Consider the following 16862-nt stretch of genomic DNA (forward strand, 5'->3'; position numbering starts at 1 on the left):
GATGCGCCATCTATCGAGGTTACGTGGAAACGATGTTTGCCAATTTTGCTGCAATATTTTCTCTGACTTTAGCGAAGACTTTACAATCTCATTTAGTTTATTTAAAAATTATTGTGGATAATATTATTAATATATTCGCGGAGAATATAATTTACAGATACTTCGTCTGCGTGTTCCGGTTGCGTAAAAATTCCTTTGTGATGTTTCATATTCGACAAGTGAAGAGAAATCGAGGTACAAGAATCCGATTACTTTTTACATTTGTAAGTTTTTTCTGCTATACCTACATATATGTAACATTGCGTAAACGATGACTTCACAAGTCTTTTAATTACCAAACGATAGATAAGTGTTTTCTACAGTTATTTGTGCAATGTAAAAGTTTCCAAATAATTGTGTCACTTATGAAAGCAGTAAGAGGCCTATTTTCACTGTGTACGTTGCGTATGTAGTAAATGTACAACAAATTTAATATAAATATAAAGAAAGGTAGAAAAATTAAATTATTTATTTTTCATAATCAAGGTCCGCGCAAGGATCTTTCGGTATTTTTGCATTTTTGGAAGTACTTGCCTTTTTCTTCTCGTGTTCTTCTATAATTATTGTCGCACCTGTACGACTGAAAGTATCTTGGTATATCGAAAGATCTCCGTGCAATAGTTTCGGTCTTATATAGCCGAGCACTATATACATTTAAATATATTTAGATGTATTTTAGTAATTAAAGTTGAAGTTATATTTAAAAATCTTTGTACTCGCTTCTTTTTGCCGTCACTGGAGGTGCAAGAACTTTTTCATCTTGAGCATTGAAATATAAATCATGAATATACGCTACTAATTCACTTTGCAGATCCTTTTCTTTGATCTCTTCCCCAACTTCTCTTGTATCGCGCGGAGCCTCTATACTTCATCATGTACCAATTTTTCAAGAAATCCACTATTTATTATGTCATTTCTATACGTTATTAGCTTACTAGGATGTCTATAGGTGACTTGATAAACAGATCGCAGTCTGTCGAGGATATGTTTACGAACCAATTGTTCAGCAGCTTCGTCCAATCGCGTAGGGATCGATGCTATACGAGGATCGATTTCTCCTTCTTCTATACGATCCGTAAAATAATCTTTGTGATATATTCTGAAAATATATGTAATTCCTGTTCCTAGATAGAATTTGTCCATCTGTTTGTAATTTCGATAATATATATCTTTTTTTCTTACATCTCAGCTGGTTGTAGCTTTTTCTTCCTAAAGTTGCGGCTATATTCCGTAGAAAAAAATTCGCACAAATCTGTCATTATGAAGTGGTAAAAAAATAAAAAAGAAAAAAGTAGAAAGAAAAACGCGGGAGACAAAAAAATTAGGTTATACACATATGATTCCGTCGGTTTGTACTTAATTGGTTATAATAACAAATAAATGCTAGTAATCATATGTCTCTTTTTTTTTACGCTGAATTTTTGGGGAAATTTAAGGGATTCGTATCTTTTTTTCTTATACATTAAAAACACGAGAATGCGAGCGAATAATTAACAATTGTATTCATATAATCGAATATTTGTACAATAAAATATTTGAGAAATCGATAGTGTCTGGTCGATGAGAGAAATTTTTATCATTCGAATTTATAATTTACAGTCCCCAAATCTTCTTCTTGACGAAGGTAGCGGTTCCAGATATTGTTGTCGATTTTTTATGTTACTGAGACCCATCTTGCTGATAGTATCCATGTATTCCGAGCGACCGGTGAAAGGTGTCTCCCACATAGAGAAAGATTCTGGAACTGCAAATGAATTTTCGTAATATTAAATTTTCATCGTTTAACTTCTGTTATCGTAGAAACATTCGCGAGCAGCAGCCTAATAACATTCTACAAAATATCTTTCCTTCGTAAAAATTGTATTTTATTTAGGAATCTTTTGTCGAGCAGGAACGTCTGCCGAAAAACGAAGTAGCATTTTTTGTTATAACAGTTATTGATCAATAATATAATATACACGCATACGTCTAGTCGCTGGTATTTAATATTCATGCCAAAAATATTAAATATTTTTTTTAGATTAAAATATAACACTTTTCCTCTAATTATATCCGTTTCATCTACAATGTTTGGAGATTTAAAAGAAACGGGAACATTCGAAAATATTTCATACCTTGGAACAAATTAATCGTTTTGGCTGGCTGAATATGCGGTCTTTCGATGGCGGTGTATCGAAATCTCGTTGGATCTCTGTAACCCTCCTTTATTTTCGTAACTTCCGCCGGAAAAGGTGAACAGTACGATGAGTCGACCGCAGCCTGTAGTTGTCTGTACACTTTGATAGGCAATCCTGAATTCATTCGAACGAGTTATTTGCACGATATCACGTTCCTTCGATGCCGGTCCATACCTCTCTTCGCGTAATCCGTTTTATAAATACTCTTCATCGTCTCGTCCATTGGCTCGCAGTTAGCGTCTAGCATAGCCTTCGTGAGATTCGTCATTTCACTGTTCACTTTCTTCAGTTGGTCCAGAAATTGTCGTTCCTTGTCAGCCAGGTATTTGTATCTGGATGCATTTTTTTAAAGTATTACTTTAAATTGCCATTCCTTCGCCACGGATAACGACGTCGAAAGTCGTGATTTTAATTAATTTAACGCGATTTTAATTTAATTAATTTGAGTCTTAATTTAACGAAGGATTATACAGCGTGCAGAATATTCATATTGTACAAATCACTTTGTATTTTCATTTTACTTTTACCTATCCTTATTACTCTGTTGGCCATGTTCGTCGCACGAACAATCCTCGGGATCGATTCTAGGGGTGTATAATCGAATTCCCGTACTCTTCGGTGGTTGTGCCGGTTTCGTAATAAGAGGTACAGGATACGGCCAATTAAAGTCACGATGAGTGATCGTGATAAAATTTTCCAACGCGGTGGTCATCGTGTATACCGGTAATTTAATCGCGAGTTAGAGCATACAATCAGGATTTACATGGGTCTCTGTTGAAAGAATATTCGTTTAAATGTACGATATTTCTTCGCCGTACGAAAATACAATTAACTCGTCAAAAATAAAAAAAGAAAAAATAGAGAAACAACAATTTTTCATTCGTCGAGGTTAACATTCTTTTTAAACAAACATTTATAATTAAAGGGAATATTTTGTAAAAGATTCTGAATTACGTCATACCTGGTTAATCTTCATTTTTATCGACGAAATCAACGGATTTCGAAGGAAAATTTGTCTCGGCAGAAATTTCTTCGCGAAAAAAAACAGCGACTAAACGTTACATGGCAATGGGGACTGAATCGATTCGTCGGTTCTAGTATTACGAAATTTCATCACTTTCCGGAACAGCCAAAGAATCGTTTCTTTGATCAGCATGATCGTGGCAATGACAGCTCTGTAAAGCGCGTAATGTAATATAGCGTTTAAAAACGTGATACCAATGTGCGCGATCACGGAATCGGTTGTTAATCTTAAATCGTTCATCTTGAAATTTGGGAATTATTTCGTCGTTTTAGTCGTTTCAAATGTTCGTGGACGTAATAAGCTTTGTATAATTCACTGGTGATTTATCGAAACTGACTCGTGTTCTACCAATCTGATATTTGATACAAACGATTCAGTTCGAAGAGTTCACGTTTATTAAATACTTTCAGGTAATTTCACGATGCCCGAAACGAGAGTAATCGATATGACAATTTTCATCGCTAATAAAAGTACGCATCAGGACGACATATCGTTGTTAATTATACACGAAATACAATACGTTTAAGTAGAAAATAAATTTGCATTTTAATACGAAGTCGCTGATGTATCGCTAAATTTTCGTTGAGGGGACGTTGTTCTCGAAATATGTTCGGATATCTTTTGTTCCGGTTCCTTGTTTTTCTTCTCGTTTTCCGTCTCAAACTCCTGATCGCCGGCAGGAGAGATGTTCGGGCACATTCGCGAGTCTAGGGACAACCGTTTCTTCATTTTCGCGCGATACGTATCCTTAGGTTGCTCTAACGACGAAAACAAGTGTTCCTGGGGGTTCAACGAAGTCAACTTCAAAAGCTTCTCATCTTGAGATAGATTGCATTTCCTCCTTTGAACGCGGCCCCTTGCCGTCGTAAAAATTGGCCTCGTCGTCTCCTGAATACACCCACAGTCCAACCGTGTGATCGTCGTCATTGTGCCACATGGCTCGAGATTCTGAATCGTCAGACAATTACAATGCAGTCGATCACGTATTAATCGATTAAATACGATTAAAATATATTTTAATATTTCCATTCCGTTAAACGCTACATTTAAAAGATACTCGTAACTACAGTGGAAATTTGATTTCGTTGTTAACTTATTAACCTTTCGGATATAGATGTACAAACACTAAAATCCACGATCTCAAACAAATTGTCTTTACTCTTCGTTTTTAATTTCATAATTATAAAGGTTTATAGTTAACAGATACGTTAACAGATGCAGTTAAGCATCGAACAACGAGTTTCGTAACGTAAAATGTTATACGTATAAAATATTTTATGTCTAAATAGTAGTTTGTCTCTCGACCATACTTTACATACGTTTTTCAACCGACCTCCCGAGGATGGATGAAAACTGGAACTTTGCAACGTTCCGGTGGTGAACTTGGAGGACGGTGAGGCAACTCTCGGGCCGAAATAATATTCGCCGATCAATCGTTTGATTTCTTGCGAGTAGTATCTTTCGCTAATGTCTCGTTTCATCTGCAGCTCCTTCAGCCTTTGTAATTTTTGCATCGCGGTTACCGCCTCTGGCATATTCAGCTCCGAGTAATCGTTGAATCGTTGGTATCTCTCACGAAGCGTGGCGTGGTTACTCTTTGGCAGCACTTTGCCGTAAACCGGTTCATTCGGGTATGGATTATATATCTATACAAACAAATTTTCCGCCTGGTGAAATTGCAATGGACGAAAGCTTCGAATAAAAATTCCCACCGCTCGTTTAAACGAATCGTAATTTCTTTTCGATTCATAGGTCGAACAGATTAAAAATCGTTGGTCCATGCTTAACACAGGGATAACAAGAACACACGAGAATCGTAGAAATCTAATTTCGTGTTCAATTTCTACTTAATTGCATAAATATAAACAGAAGGGAAAACCACTCGCCTGTACAATACCAAAAATTTCATTTTTGGCACTTACAATGTCTCGCGTTCTTACGTCATATAATTCGATTTATAAATACGCAACGATGCTAAAATAAACGCCGTTTAATCATACGTTGTTTTTATTAATGCCAGGTTCCTCAATCTCGGAGACACTTTCCACGGAAGATCTCTCTTCTGGTAATCGGATATCGTGCTCGCTGTTGTAAGCCTCTTGATAAGCGTTCGAAGTACTATAACGTGGCAAATTATGGTGTATTTCTCTATGCGACGATGTTTCCCGATGATTGTCCATTTCGCTTTGAAGGTACCTTCGATTATAGCTTCGATTATAGCGTTACATAATATTACACGGTAAAATTACTAAATAAATATATATGTAATAAGAGACGTAAATAGAATGTAAATAGAAACAAAGGAGATAAAAATAAAGAAATATACGATGAAAAAAGAAAAAATAATTACGATGATATTAGTTTCGAAGAAAATTCGTAAGTTACAGCAGATGTAGAGGTTATTAGAGGAGGGAGATTACTCGTTGGATAGTTCGTTGCGAACACGATTCGAAGAGAAAGTTGCTATTTTAATTTATTCTGCGAAACACGTTGTCGAGAGATGCATAGCGCTTTTGTGCATTATTACACAGAATTTGATGTACTATATTATTTTCTAGTTCTACGTAATTTGTCCGTCTTCCATACTGCGAGCAGGCTGACTGAGTTCCTCGAGCAACTTCAAGGTTTTAGATATTTCTGAATGTCTTCGAATATTTCGATATTATTTATTTCTGCGAGGAAAGGGACATTACGTATTTCTGTGAAATAAGAACGCTCTTTTACACGTATCGGCAATAGGAGTGAAAAAATGGAAATAAATTAATTTTCGCGAGTATTTTCTGGCGATCGCGTTAAACGTATTCGAGAATTGGATCCGGATGGAATATCGTTTATTGAACACAGCGATACAATTAATTTCTACAAGGCAGCTGCCGCCCAAGCTGGTGCACTATCGTGTTTTTGATGAATGTTGTATTTTAGAATCGATTGACCTAGTTTACTGATAGTATCTTGGTATTCCGATCGCCACGGAAGTAATCGCGTTTCCTGCGATTCGTCTTCAGCCCCGGCCACTCTCTTCGACCGCCTCTTTCCTATTTTGTCTCTGTCATCTCCACTAGATACTTTCGATAGCTTAGCTCGAGTAGAGGGTCGACAGTCTATGTCCTTTGTTTCTTCTTGTCTGATACCACAGAGAGCCCCCGTAGAGATATCCTCCATTGGCGCGGCTGTTGTAACATCGAACGACGATTCAGAAAATTTGTTTTCCGATAACACCGAAAGTAACGCACGGCGCGTTCGTAGGAAATAAAATAGAACGTATCAGGTATAGACTTTCGAATTACAAGATATTTTACAAATTCTTCAGCTGGATCAGAGTTTCTACGTTTTTATCTCGACCGACGATTACGTCCTGCGGAATTATACGCGTATATATTCTTGGTTGCGTTCTCGAAAAAACTCACCTTTGTCGGAATAATCCAACTGGTATGTTGTCTTCAGTCGATCTTCGTCAACGCGTTTAATTACTTCGTCGATAGGAGTACTCTGTAGAACTCCATAGAGATTAGGATGTTTCTCTTCCAACTGAAACGAGCGTCTCGACGTAATGCGATCGTAAGGCGATTTACACCATTATTGGGTTTACCTTTCTCATGTACGTGGCTGGTTGATCGAATCTCGTGGCTTCGGTTTCCGGATGCGGTCCCGTTTTTGCAGGATAAAGCTTCGGGTCCAGAAGCCGCCCCATGGGACCCGTGCGACTCCAGTCGTAATCGTCCCCGCAACGTACCAGCGGCTTTATCTCTCGTGGACGATCGTGGCATTTACAAGAAGCATATTCGCTTAGCGAAGTTATCTTGCGTTTGTACCTGGTCGAGGGCCACGTGTAATCCTTTTTATACGTCGTAAGGTATCGGGCCATAGCGCGTTCACCTCTTATTTTCCAGCGGTGATTTTATTTTTGAATCGATGGTTCATTATAGACTTTTTATATCTCACATTTTTCATATCAGTCTAATTTCGACGAAAGGTATATATTTCGTGAGTCATGCGTGTTATAATTAAATTTCGCGTCGAATCTTTTCGTACCAGGCCATCCCATAAAAAGTATCATCCGTTGTTTTACTAGTTCGAATTTCGAAGGTAAAATCAAGTGGCAATTGCCGAAATTTACGATCAACAATTACGATCAAAGTTAGAAAGATCGTAGATAGTATTAATACGGAATAATCGTTTGATCGTGACGATGTTCGGTTTCGCTTACATCTTCGTTCAGTCGCGATATCTACGATTAACCCCCATATCTTGCGTATATTTGCTTACTAGAATTTCTTTCAGAGATTATCGAACGATCCAACGTTACTCCGTCGTTTGTATCTGAGCGTGTGTTTCGTTGACTAATGGTTTTATCTTAATCATCGTAGTGTTTTATGGTACATGTTTTGGTCGATGTTAATCGGCGGAAAATTTACGGACAAAGTCGACAGAATTTGATCGGTTAAGCAGCAAAGTTCTGGCAGCGAAGGGGAACCATTGGCGACATTCAGGCGTTTTCATCGTTCCCGAACGTCGTAACAGTCGTAACAGTTAGCGACCCGAAAGTTCACTAATTTTGCCAGTTCAAACAAACGGCCGCAGCGGTCGTACAACTCCCGTCTGGAGAACGGTGTCGGCGCGTGCGATTTTAAGTTGCAACGTCCGCTGTGCAAATAAACTTTGCCCAATAAATAGTCGTAGACTACGATACTGTTCACGCGTTTACGTGCAATCGCAAACAAAGATGCCACACAACATGGCACCGTTCGTTTAAGATTATTGTGTTTGGCGTAGTGCCACTTTCAATAGAAGTTATCCATTTTCCAGGTCAATATTTCAGTCCGACCGAATCACATCGAAAAGAGAAAAAAGAAAAAAGATATTCTTCTATGTTCTTTCGTCTTACGGACGAGTCTATCGGAGAACTTTCTTCTCGTTGTCGTTTCTTTTCTCTTATATCGTTCCAACGTGAGATACTCGATATTCGTATTTTCCTTTTTACCAAATTCCTCTTTAATTACGATTATTTTGTACATTAGAGACGGCTGCGCGGCATTAATCTTATTCTCACCCCTACCTTTTCTATCGCGATTGGCCCGGCTCCAAGACCAACAGATAGTTCAATGTAGACTCTAGACACAGGCTACCGACTTCAATCGACGGTACAACCAAAGTCGTGCTCGCTTTATTTAGAGATACATCAATTCGAAAGTTCGGTCACTCTGCTTCCGGAATCCGCGCTGTCTTCTCCGTCCCGGGGACAGACAAACGAATGGATTCCGTTCGAATCACGGCACTCATTCTGCCCAGACAGTGACATACAACTTGCCTCATCGGGATACCTTAAGCTTTCCTTTGATCCTAGCCTCCGTATAAATTACTCTCGTTGTAAATTAATTCGAAGAATTAATATAAAACTATTCTGTTCGCATCTTTCTTACGACTCGTGCCTTATTTTTCACCTATGCGAATGTATCCAGCTTTTTAATGTTTCAATGTTTCTATAAGTTCCGAGGAGACGTTAAGTTAGTAGAACGTCTCCGAAATAATATTCGACGTTAATTTAACAAACGTTAGATCCTCGGACGACGTATCCATCTCGGACGATGCATCTCCTGTTTCGATTTAGCGAAACGATGATGTCACAGGCTATCGAACGCCCAGACGACGAAATAATCGGTCGAAACGAATCATCCTTGTCGTCTTCGTTCATCTTTTGGCAAAACGTTCGGTCCCGTAGGAAGGAAAGCTCGGAAACGGACTGTACTACCGATGGTTGCTCTAAAGATATCGCTGCGTCCACGCGGCCAGGAATAGAACCGTGACGTCGTTGTTCGTCGACGAACGAATACTAACTCTTCGGTTCGTCGTACACCGACAGTTAGCCAATGCGATACGCTTCGAGGTCGACGATGAACACGATCCTACGAATGCCATCCCGTGCTTCTGATTTTCTTCCAAACGCTTCCTACTTTTCCTCTGATTACGCTACGATTCCAAGTTTTACGAAAACTTTCGGTCTCGATCGATCTCTCAGCAGTCGTGTGCTTTAACGTCTCGATCTTGTCTCGTGATCTTGGAATTTATTATTTATACTCATCTAGATTCGGTAATCAAAGAAATTTAAGAACACGCGTTTAACAGAGCAGACTTTATTTCCTCTGTCGCAAGAAGGTGTCCCCTTCCCATTGCAAATTGTTACGTTCGTAAGCGTAATTCAGGTCGACGAGTCGAATTATACTCGTTCAAGCGTCCTTACAGAGGACGCTTTGATGAAAATTTACATTTTACAGCGAAAGTATCGCTTTCAACATCCGTATCGATTTTGTAGCTTCTTTTCTTTTCTCAACGATTGCTACAAGTCCTTTCGATCTTAGATTCTGTCCTTCTTTGACAACCTTGTCCGTGTAGTCGCCAGCGTTTTTGCTTAGTTCGGCGATTAGAGGTAGCGATAATCGGATACGAAACTCATAAACGTAATTACAGATATGAGATACGATGTCTCTGGACGACAAAGAATCTTTCCTACAAACACGAAAGCGAAAACCTTACTACAAGTAAGTGGTAGAAGTAGAGGTTTTTTAGTACGAAAGAAAGATCAAATTCAGACACCAGCAACTGATAATTTATCGGCAAACCGTGCTTCTTCGTTCCGTGGCTTAATTTCCCGGTTTGCAAGCTCGAAAAGGCAGACTGAAGGAAAAGGGTGTGAAAAGTAAAAGAATAACAGGGGGACGACACCGGCGCTTACATAGCCGATAAAAATCGTTGACAAGAGCCGGACCGTAAATTTCTTAGCGGAAAGAATTATCGCTGTCGGATAAAGACGACCAGGCAACAACGAAGATCTGACCAAAAGCGCACGTGGAGAACACGAAGTCGCGGAGAAACGCGGCGTTACTGACGCCATTAAGTTACTCGCTTTTCGTTTCTTCGATTTTTGAAGTGCCGCGTTCCCGAGTGCTACGGTGTGGTGACTCAAGCACAAGGGAAAAAAGAGTCGATGGACTGGCATGGAGAACGCCGTCTGACTCGAAAGAACTCGCTGACAAAGAGACTCGCTGCAGCTTGCTTCAAATTAATCCGTGTATTATTTTCTACTTGTTCTCCGGGGCTTTTCGACCCTGAAGCGCCGCGTTTCGTGTCTTTTCTCGCATTCTTCCCACGAATTCTTTGCTCCTATCGAACTTCCAAAATGAACCTCTATCTTCTATCATGAAACTAAATATTTCGCACATTCTTCTTTCTCTATGTATGTTATTCGATAAATTAACCTGTCGACAGATTTTTCTGACACTTTTCGTTAATACCGTAAACAGATATCACAAACAGATTGGTTCTTCGGACGAAATAAAGGGTTAGTTCGCTTACATAACTGCCTCTCGTATCTATATCGAGAGCGAAAGGGGTGATTCAGAGCGGATCGACGGGAGGTCGTGGTACGCTAGAGAAGGACCGTATTCCAAGTATGAGGGCGTCGTTAATCAGACGTGACGCATCTTCCAGAAATCCGTGCAATTGGAAAACTAAAATCGTATAGAAACAAGACGGATAGTGGTCTGGTCGACTGTCGCCTACTCATCTCTCCGCAGCAGGAAGCAGACCAACTCCATCGAAATAGCTCGAAACCCATTAGCATTCATTAGTGCGTTAGTGCCTCTGTCCTCCTTCCAACCACCAAATATTATCTTTTATATACTCGAAGGGGAATGAATGATACTAAAGAGCGATACGAGCAATTGCGAAGAAGCAAACGATCCTCGCAAACTTATCAACTCGCAGCTTTTCGCAGCTCGTATTTTTCAGCTGACCATCGGTCGCCCGTCGTATCATCTCGGATTTCGTCAAAGATTTCGCTCTTTACGAAGACAGATTGCGCGGCTGTTGCGTTAAATAAAAAATCGCGTCCGAGTGGGAAACAATCGCGATCGACTGCCTTCATATTTTCGTTTCGTTTCGAAACATATTCGTTTTTATTTCAAGGAACTCGTACCTTCTCGTCGTGTCGTTTCACCCTCGATCGAAGACTTCGCTGCTCGTACACGTTGCCCCAGGCAGACAAATTGGGCGGGTGCGGCGTTAAATTAAAAATCATTCGCGTTTTACACGCGGACAACGGGTAACGGGAGGAGTCAGGCGAGTCTCATTAAATTTATACCGACGTTCGCATTCCTGTCCGGCGACGTAGCACCCAATTAAACGTTTGATATAGGGTGGGTCCCCGTGTTTTGACTTTCGACCGGCATCGTGTCCGCGCGACACTGCCGCCACCGGCAAAAATAATCCGCGTTCGAAGGGGACTCACCGGAGAAGGGAATTCGCGACGGAGGTTCGCGGAACCAGGCGCGATTCCCCTTTCGTACAAAGCGCGAGAAATTACGGCCACAGTGGCAAAGCTTGTGCACGCCAAGGCCGCCCTTTTTCTTCAGCCTTCTTAACGACGTCGTTACGCGTCCTTCTTCCTTCCAGCGATGGTTTTATCACTGCCGGGCAGTTAAGCGATTTATTCCTCTTACAGCCTCTTGCTTATTCCTCTAATTTGCTTTCGTAAACGTTTAGTGGGTAAATTTTGTCGATTAGTCAGATTGGAGAATCGTTCGTTAGTCACCTTAGCGTCGTTGGTTTACGGGCTTGGACTCGGATCGTTTTTACTCGGACGCTTCTATCGCGATTTTACGAGTCACGATGCTTCTTTGTTTCTTTTTAATTTGTTAGTCGGTTCGTGCTACTCTTTTCCTATCAACGATAGATACGACAGAGTTTTAGGTTGATCGTGATCCTTGAAAGGGCAGACGATACGATGTATTCTTGGCGTATAAAGGCAAGAGATTATAACATTGGACTAAGAAGATAGATTAGAAATATTTTATATAATGGTTTTGTAAATATCAGCTATAACACAGTGAGTAAGAAATAAATTTCAGAACTTTGGATTATTAATTTCTCGCGTTTCTCAATTTCTCTCTCTCTCTCTCTCTCCCTTCTTCGTTGGATCGTCGTCTCGTACGGATCGTCAAGACGAATCGCTGCTATTATTGTTATTTAGGATAAGAATTACGTTTGTTTCTCACGATAAAACGTTTACTCCGATGTTCTCGAATTTGTCGTCGGGTTTGAACACGACGCTTCTTTAATATCATTTGATTTAGAGGGACGCCAGGCCTCGCCAGAGAATCGAGAATGCGATCCGATGGTCAAAATTTCGGCATAAAGTAACACCGAGGATCAGCCGCAGCCTTTTCTCTGAACGTAAAACGACTACTTGATATCGTTACGGGCGATCGTGCCGTCAAATTAATTCGTCGTGATTCCTGTTTTTCAACCGTGTTTCTTTCGCGTTTTCAGTACCGCGCGAGATGTTCGAGATTCATGCGCGTAAACGTCGGTCTTTCAAACTCTCTTCTCCCCTTCGATTCAATTTTTCCCGCGAATAACGACTGCCAACGTGCGTTTCTCTTCCCAACAACGAAACATCGTGTTACAAATAATTGCGTTGCACACGGACATTTCATATTCTTTTTATCACCGTTTCCTCCGTAAATATCTTTATATAGTAAAATGGTAAGAAAGGAGAGCTAAAGGGTAGTCAGGTTTTTAAGGCCGGTGTCTCAGTTACATTATGGCAACATTATTCTAGGATACGCTAACATGGCAGAACTGCTTCCGTAGAAAGTAGCGTTAGATATTCTTGGCACGTACTGCCCTTATTGGGACAACGAACTGAAATGATTCCTGGAACATTATGAAAGTGTTGACGAACGATCGTCAAGATCGCGCTTCAGATAAATACGATGAAATAATATGATATAATAATATTTACAATTTGTTTGTCAACCTTTCGATTTATTTGTTGGTAATTTAGATATTTAATACACACACATACACACATACACGCGCGCGCGCGTTTTACCATATAACTTGATTATCTTTTCTTAACCAAACCATACTTCTCAGAATCTATTTCGAATTTTTAGTTTCCGTAATATTATCAAGGTTTTCTTCCAAGTAATCCTAACTTCATCGAGGAAGTTAATTTTCAGGAACGATTCTTGCTTTTCGCACGATCGTTTAGAACGTTCACCGTTTCACAAAATATCTTCGAATTTCGTCGCTTTTCTTGCGACTAGCGAACTGATTCAGTTTCTTTGTTCGAGGAAACACTACTCGGTTGGTGTGAGGACACCGATGTAAGCCGGTTCAAAATCCCTGGAATACGAGTTCGATGCCGGTGTAGCATTTTTGGATTTCGAGGAACATCCAAGATCAAGCATAGGCGCGACTGTATGCAAACTCCCTTTCGAAATCTCTTCCTTTCAAATGGACCATTATTCGGTGAACGAACATCGTTCGACGAATAACGTGTTCTCGCGGAACCAGGGTTATTGTCCCAGCGTGTCGCGATTATTTCAACAATGATCAAAGTCACGTGAAATAAGATTCTGGTTAGAGAAAATGGAGGATCGATCTTCGAACGTGGCTCGTTTCCACGAGACGATCGTTTATCTTGGACAGTTAGTTAGGCTTTTTAATTTTAGATAGATTCTATGAATTTTGAAGAACCATGAAAACCAAGCTTAATCTGTACGTTTTAAATTATCGATATTAGGGTCTCCTAAAGTTTATCTCTTTCTTAAATCCTTGTTTATCGGGACATTAAATTATTATTATTATGATTATTATTATTATTATTATAGTTGTTTCAGCGTTTTCTATTTATGGATCATATATATAAATTTCGGTACTCGTCGTAATACTCGAGAGACTAAATCCTCGATAATAAGACGATAAAATTACCTTATTACTCGCGCTGTGCCCACTTTCCAGCCACGAAGATATCGTTTTAGAAACGTTTGAAAGCGGAAGACTCGATTAATAGAGAACTATCCGAGCGTCGAAAGATTCCCTTCCAATGGAAAATCGATTCTTCGATTTGTTCGACTTCTCGTTGTTCCGTTCTTCGTCTACGAACTATCGTCAGAAAAACGCGGCATCGTTGCTTCGAAAGCACCAAGGGAACGAGTTAAATACCCGAAACACAATGTGCAACTTGCTTAATTAACGGCTGCAACGCTGCTTATTCTACGCGAAGTCGTACAATTTTTCAATTTAATTAGGCGTGCGTCTGTCGACAAATCGACTGGGATCGCGTTACAAACGGACTTGCCAAAATCCTCGTTAACAACCTGCTAGTTAGCGCGATGATGCTTGACGATAATCCATCGCATTCCTTCGCGCAGGAAAGTAAGGAAAATAAAAGATAAGCAAGGAAAAGGAAAACGGGTTTGCTCGTGCGTTCTTCGTCAACGCGTATAGACACACGAGGTGTTTCGTTATTTATACAGTCGTGACATTTTCCGTTTCGATCCCTCTAGCATTCGCCGACAGGTTGACGCTTCGCGCGTCTTCCGTCGCGCTTAACGTCTGCCAAAAAGCTCGCCTAACCGTGCTGCCAGTTTACACGAGATAACGCGCAGCGGGCGTACCAACGGCAAACTCCATTATAGAACGCTATTTCTATATTCTCATTATAATTAGACTGTTTCTAAATATGGACGTTTAAATGCAACCACCATGTGTAACGCAAGTATTTCCATGACGAATGAAATTCACTCGTTAACGTTGCTCGCTAGACAGCCGAGCTTAATCGCGATGCTTGCTTGCTTGCGCTATTCTGATTGGCCAACGTTTGTCGTCTGATATATGCTTTACGTATATATACATATACACGTATACACGTTATACAATTGCCTGGTGAAATATCGTAGTAGGTGATAGATAGATAGTATAGATATCGATGCATCGATTTAAAGGAAATAATCGAATATGTTACGAACAGATCGACTTATATCCGTACATTCCTCTTAAACGTACAGATAGATTTTACAATTTCAATAAATGAATCGATTTCATTCATCTATGTGGATCGAATATCTTTTACTCTTTTTGATGCATATCGGTGAATATTCCAAGTATATAGTATATAGTAAAAGATGTAGGAAAATTGCGCGAATGAAGGAAATGTTTGCGAACGATGTTAGCGATCCGTGTTTCGTGTCTTTTCATAGTAGTAAAGAAACGAGAAATTTTGTTCATGCGCAAAATTTGAAACAGCGTGATCTTTCTTTTTTTTTCTTTTTTTTGTTGTCGAAACGAGCGATTTTTCGTGAAAAAAGTCGAATCACGTTCTTGTTTCTTTAGAAGAAGTTTGGTGGCTCTCGTTCATTGCCTTTTAGTCGCAAGTAAACGATCCCGAAATCGCTCGTAGTTTGTAGAATCACGCGGCCATCGTCATCTTGACACTCATCGCGTTTCGTCGCGTGAATCCGAGGTCTGCCAAGAAACCCGATGACACAGTAATCGGCACAGGGTTCGACCAGTGACTCGTTATCGTGCAACATGTAGATGTAGGTCGTTAGTTTTATTTCCAATCGACTACCGCGTTGGTCGAAACAATTGATATAGAACGATCGATAAACAATTGTGTATCGTTTAACGAATATCGTGTTCGCTACGATACGTCCGATGCGTAGTTTTGCGTACAATTTTTTAGAAAGCTGTATTTGCCAGCAATTTTACATTTTTTATGTCCTTTACATTTTACAATATAACGTTTAGCGTAGTTTAATACACGATCATCTAACATCGTACAACTTTCGTTTATAATTACGTTCTTTTTCTAAATAAATTTCCAACGAAAACGGAAAAGAACAACACGAGTCACGTTGATTCTACCTTGTTATCGAACAATCGATATTACACGCCAAACTTTCAAATTATCTACGACTATTGTATAATAGGATAACATCATACACGAAATCATCGTCAAATTCTAAAATGAAATTACTACGTATAGAAAAGAATCGTACACTCGGCCACGGAAGCAAAGTATTATTTTCATTTTAATTATCGATCGATCGTCTCACCAACAATTTTTTTCACATCGATCAATTTTTTTTTTTTAGCTCGGATCTATCGATCTAGTAACTACGTACATATCCAACGTTCGGAACACCTAACACGTGGTATTTTGCAAAAACGAAATGTCAACGATACCAACCCGTCGTAAATTATCGATCGAAATACGCAAACTTTTCTTCCCTACACGAACAACGAAAAGAAACATCCAAAGTTAATAAAATAGAAAGGAAAAAGGAAGCCAGTGGTCAGCACGCGTTTCGCTACTCAACGAGCCTTTTTCGCGAAACTCGATCGTTCCTCGGGGTTGAACTCCCTCCGGCTCCGTTATAACGCGTCATCCTTTACTCGCTACGAGCGCGGTAAAAGGAGAAAACGTTCCAGCTAGCGGCCGGGAAGTTTCTTCCATGGAAACCAGCGACAGTTCTCGGTTGACACTTGCCACGGTCTGCCAAGAAGCCCGATTACACGATATCGGCGCTCGTGCGCGTCGTTTACGAGCGTGTGCCGCAGGACGGTCGCCCGAGTTGGAAGGACAGCGGTTTTAAAATAAGCTCACGAGAGTCCCAGCGCTCTGCCAATGCCTATCGGTCCAACCAGTCGGTGCGCGCTCTCCTTTTCAGCAGTCGTTGATCGTGCACCGTCCTCGCAACAACCGTCGTCGTCGTCGTAGCCTTCGTCGTCCGGCCACTTGTCGTCACCGTACCAGTTGTCGTCGTTGTTCCGAC

General features: G+C 40.2%; 4 protein-coding genes across 5 annotated transcripts in view; 1 reads left to right on the forward strand and 3 right to left on the reverse strand.

The window, feature by feature from the left end:
* LOC112214135 overlaps positions 1–16862 on the forward strand; it is a 20217-nt gene continuing 3355 nt past the window's right edge. Inside the window, exon 1 of the mRNA XM_024372665.2 lies at positions 1–263. Coding sequence (XP_024228433.1) covers positions 33–263 — 231 coding nt within the window. The 5' untranslated portion in view covers positions 1–32. The remainder of the gene's footprint in view (positions 264–16862) is intronic.
* LOC100742046 lies at positions 1566–3261 on the reverse strand. The gene is made up of 5 exons (XM_003485857.3): positions 3178–3261; positions 2744–2987; positions 2391–2548; positions 2154–2330; positions 1566–1783 (listed from the first exon to the last, which is right to left on the reverse strand). Exons 2-5 carry the CDS (start codon positions 2926–2928, stop codon positions 1626–1628), a joined length of 678 nt encoding a protein of 225 aa, XP_003485905.1. The 5' UTR covers positions 2929–2987; positions 3178–3261; the 3' UTR covers positions 1566–1625.
* LOC100745240 lies at positions 3739–5420 on the reverse strand. The gene is made up of 3 exons (XM_033324980.1): positions 5241–5420; positions 4560–4886; positions 3739–4188 (listed from the first exon to the last, which is right to left on the reverse strand). Exons 1-3 carry the CDS (start codon positions 5418–5420, stop codon positions 3787–3789), a joined length of 909 nt encoding a protein of 302 aa, XP_033180871.1. The 3' UTR covers positions 3739–3786.
* On the reverse strand, positions 5959–11961 carry LOC100745360. 2 transcript variants are annotated; one of them, XM_033324978.1, is made up of 3 exons: positions 6830–11961; positions 6648–6729; positions 5959–6410 (listed from the first exon to the last, which is right to left on the reverse strand). In XM_033324978.1, the coding sequence occupies exons 1-3, from the start codon at positions 7103–7105 to the stop codon at positions 6100–6102; spliced, it is 669 nt and encodes a 222-aa protein (XP_033180869.1). In that variant the 5' UTR covers positions 7106–11961; the 3' UTR covers positions 5959–6099. The 2 variants fall into 2 exon arrangements, with proteins under 2 accessions (XP_033180869.1, XP_003485934.1); XM_003485886.3 differs by having other exon boundaries at positions 5962–6410; positions 6648–6768; positions 6830–11957.

Source organism: Bombus impatiens, unplaced genomic scaffold (genome assembly GCF_000188095.3).
Source record: "Bombus impatiens unplaced genomic scaffold, BIMP_2.2 scf_0089, whole genome shotgun sequence".
NCBI classification, from domain to species: Eukaryota; Metazoa; Arthropoda; class Insecta; order Hymenoptera; family Apidae; genus Bombus; species Bombus impatiens.

What these genes read in the sequence shown, in the direction of transcription:
- LOC100742046 (XM_003485857.3), bottom strand. Translation starts at nt 2,928, where the DNA reads ATGACCACCGCGTTGGAAAATTTTATCACGATCACTCATCGTGACTTT. An exon ending in AACGGATTACGCGAAGAGAG is followed by an intron (nt 2,331 to 2,390) that starts GTATGGACCGGC and finishes GAATGAATTCAG; the next exon opens with GATTGCCTATCAAAGTGTAC. An exon ending in AACGATTAATTTGTTCCAAG is followed by an intron (nt 1,784 to 2,153) that starts GTATGAAATATT and finishes ATTCATTTGCAG; the next exon opens with TTCCAGAATCTTTCTCTATG.
- LOC100745240 (XM_033324980.1), bottom strand. Translation starts at nt 5,420, where the DNA reads ATGGACAATCATCGGGAAACATCGTCGCATAGAGAAATACACCATAAT. An exon ending in CTGGCATTAATAAAAACAAC is followed by an intron (nt 4,887 to 5,240) that starts GTATGATTAAAC and finishes TTGTTTGTATAG; the next exon opens with ATATATAATCCATACCCGAA. An exon ending in CGGGAGGTCGGTTGAAAAAC is followed by an intron (nt 4,189 to 4,559) that starts GTATGTAAAGTA and finishes CTGACGATTCAG; the next exon opens with AATCTCGAGCCATGTGGCAC.
- LOC100745360 (XM_003485886.3), bottom strand. Translation starts at nt 7,105, where the DNA reads ATGGCCCGATACCTTACGACGTATAAAAAGGATTACACGTGGCCCTCG. An exon ending in CAGCCACGTACATGAGAAAG is followed by an intron (nt 6,769 to 6,829) that starts GTAAACCCAATA and finishes CGCTCGTTTCAG; the next exon opens with TTGGAAGAGAAACATCCTAA. An exon ending in GTTGGATTATTCCGACAAAG is followed by an intron (nt 6,411 to 6,647) that starts GTGAGTTTTTTC and finishes ATGTTACAACAG; the next exon opens with CCGCGCCAATGGAGGATATC.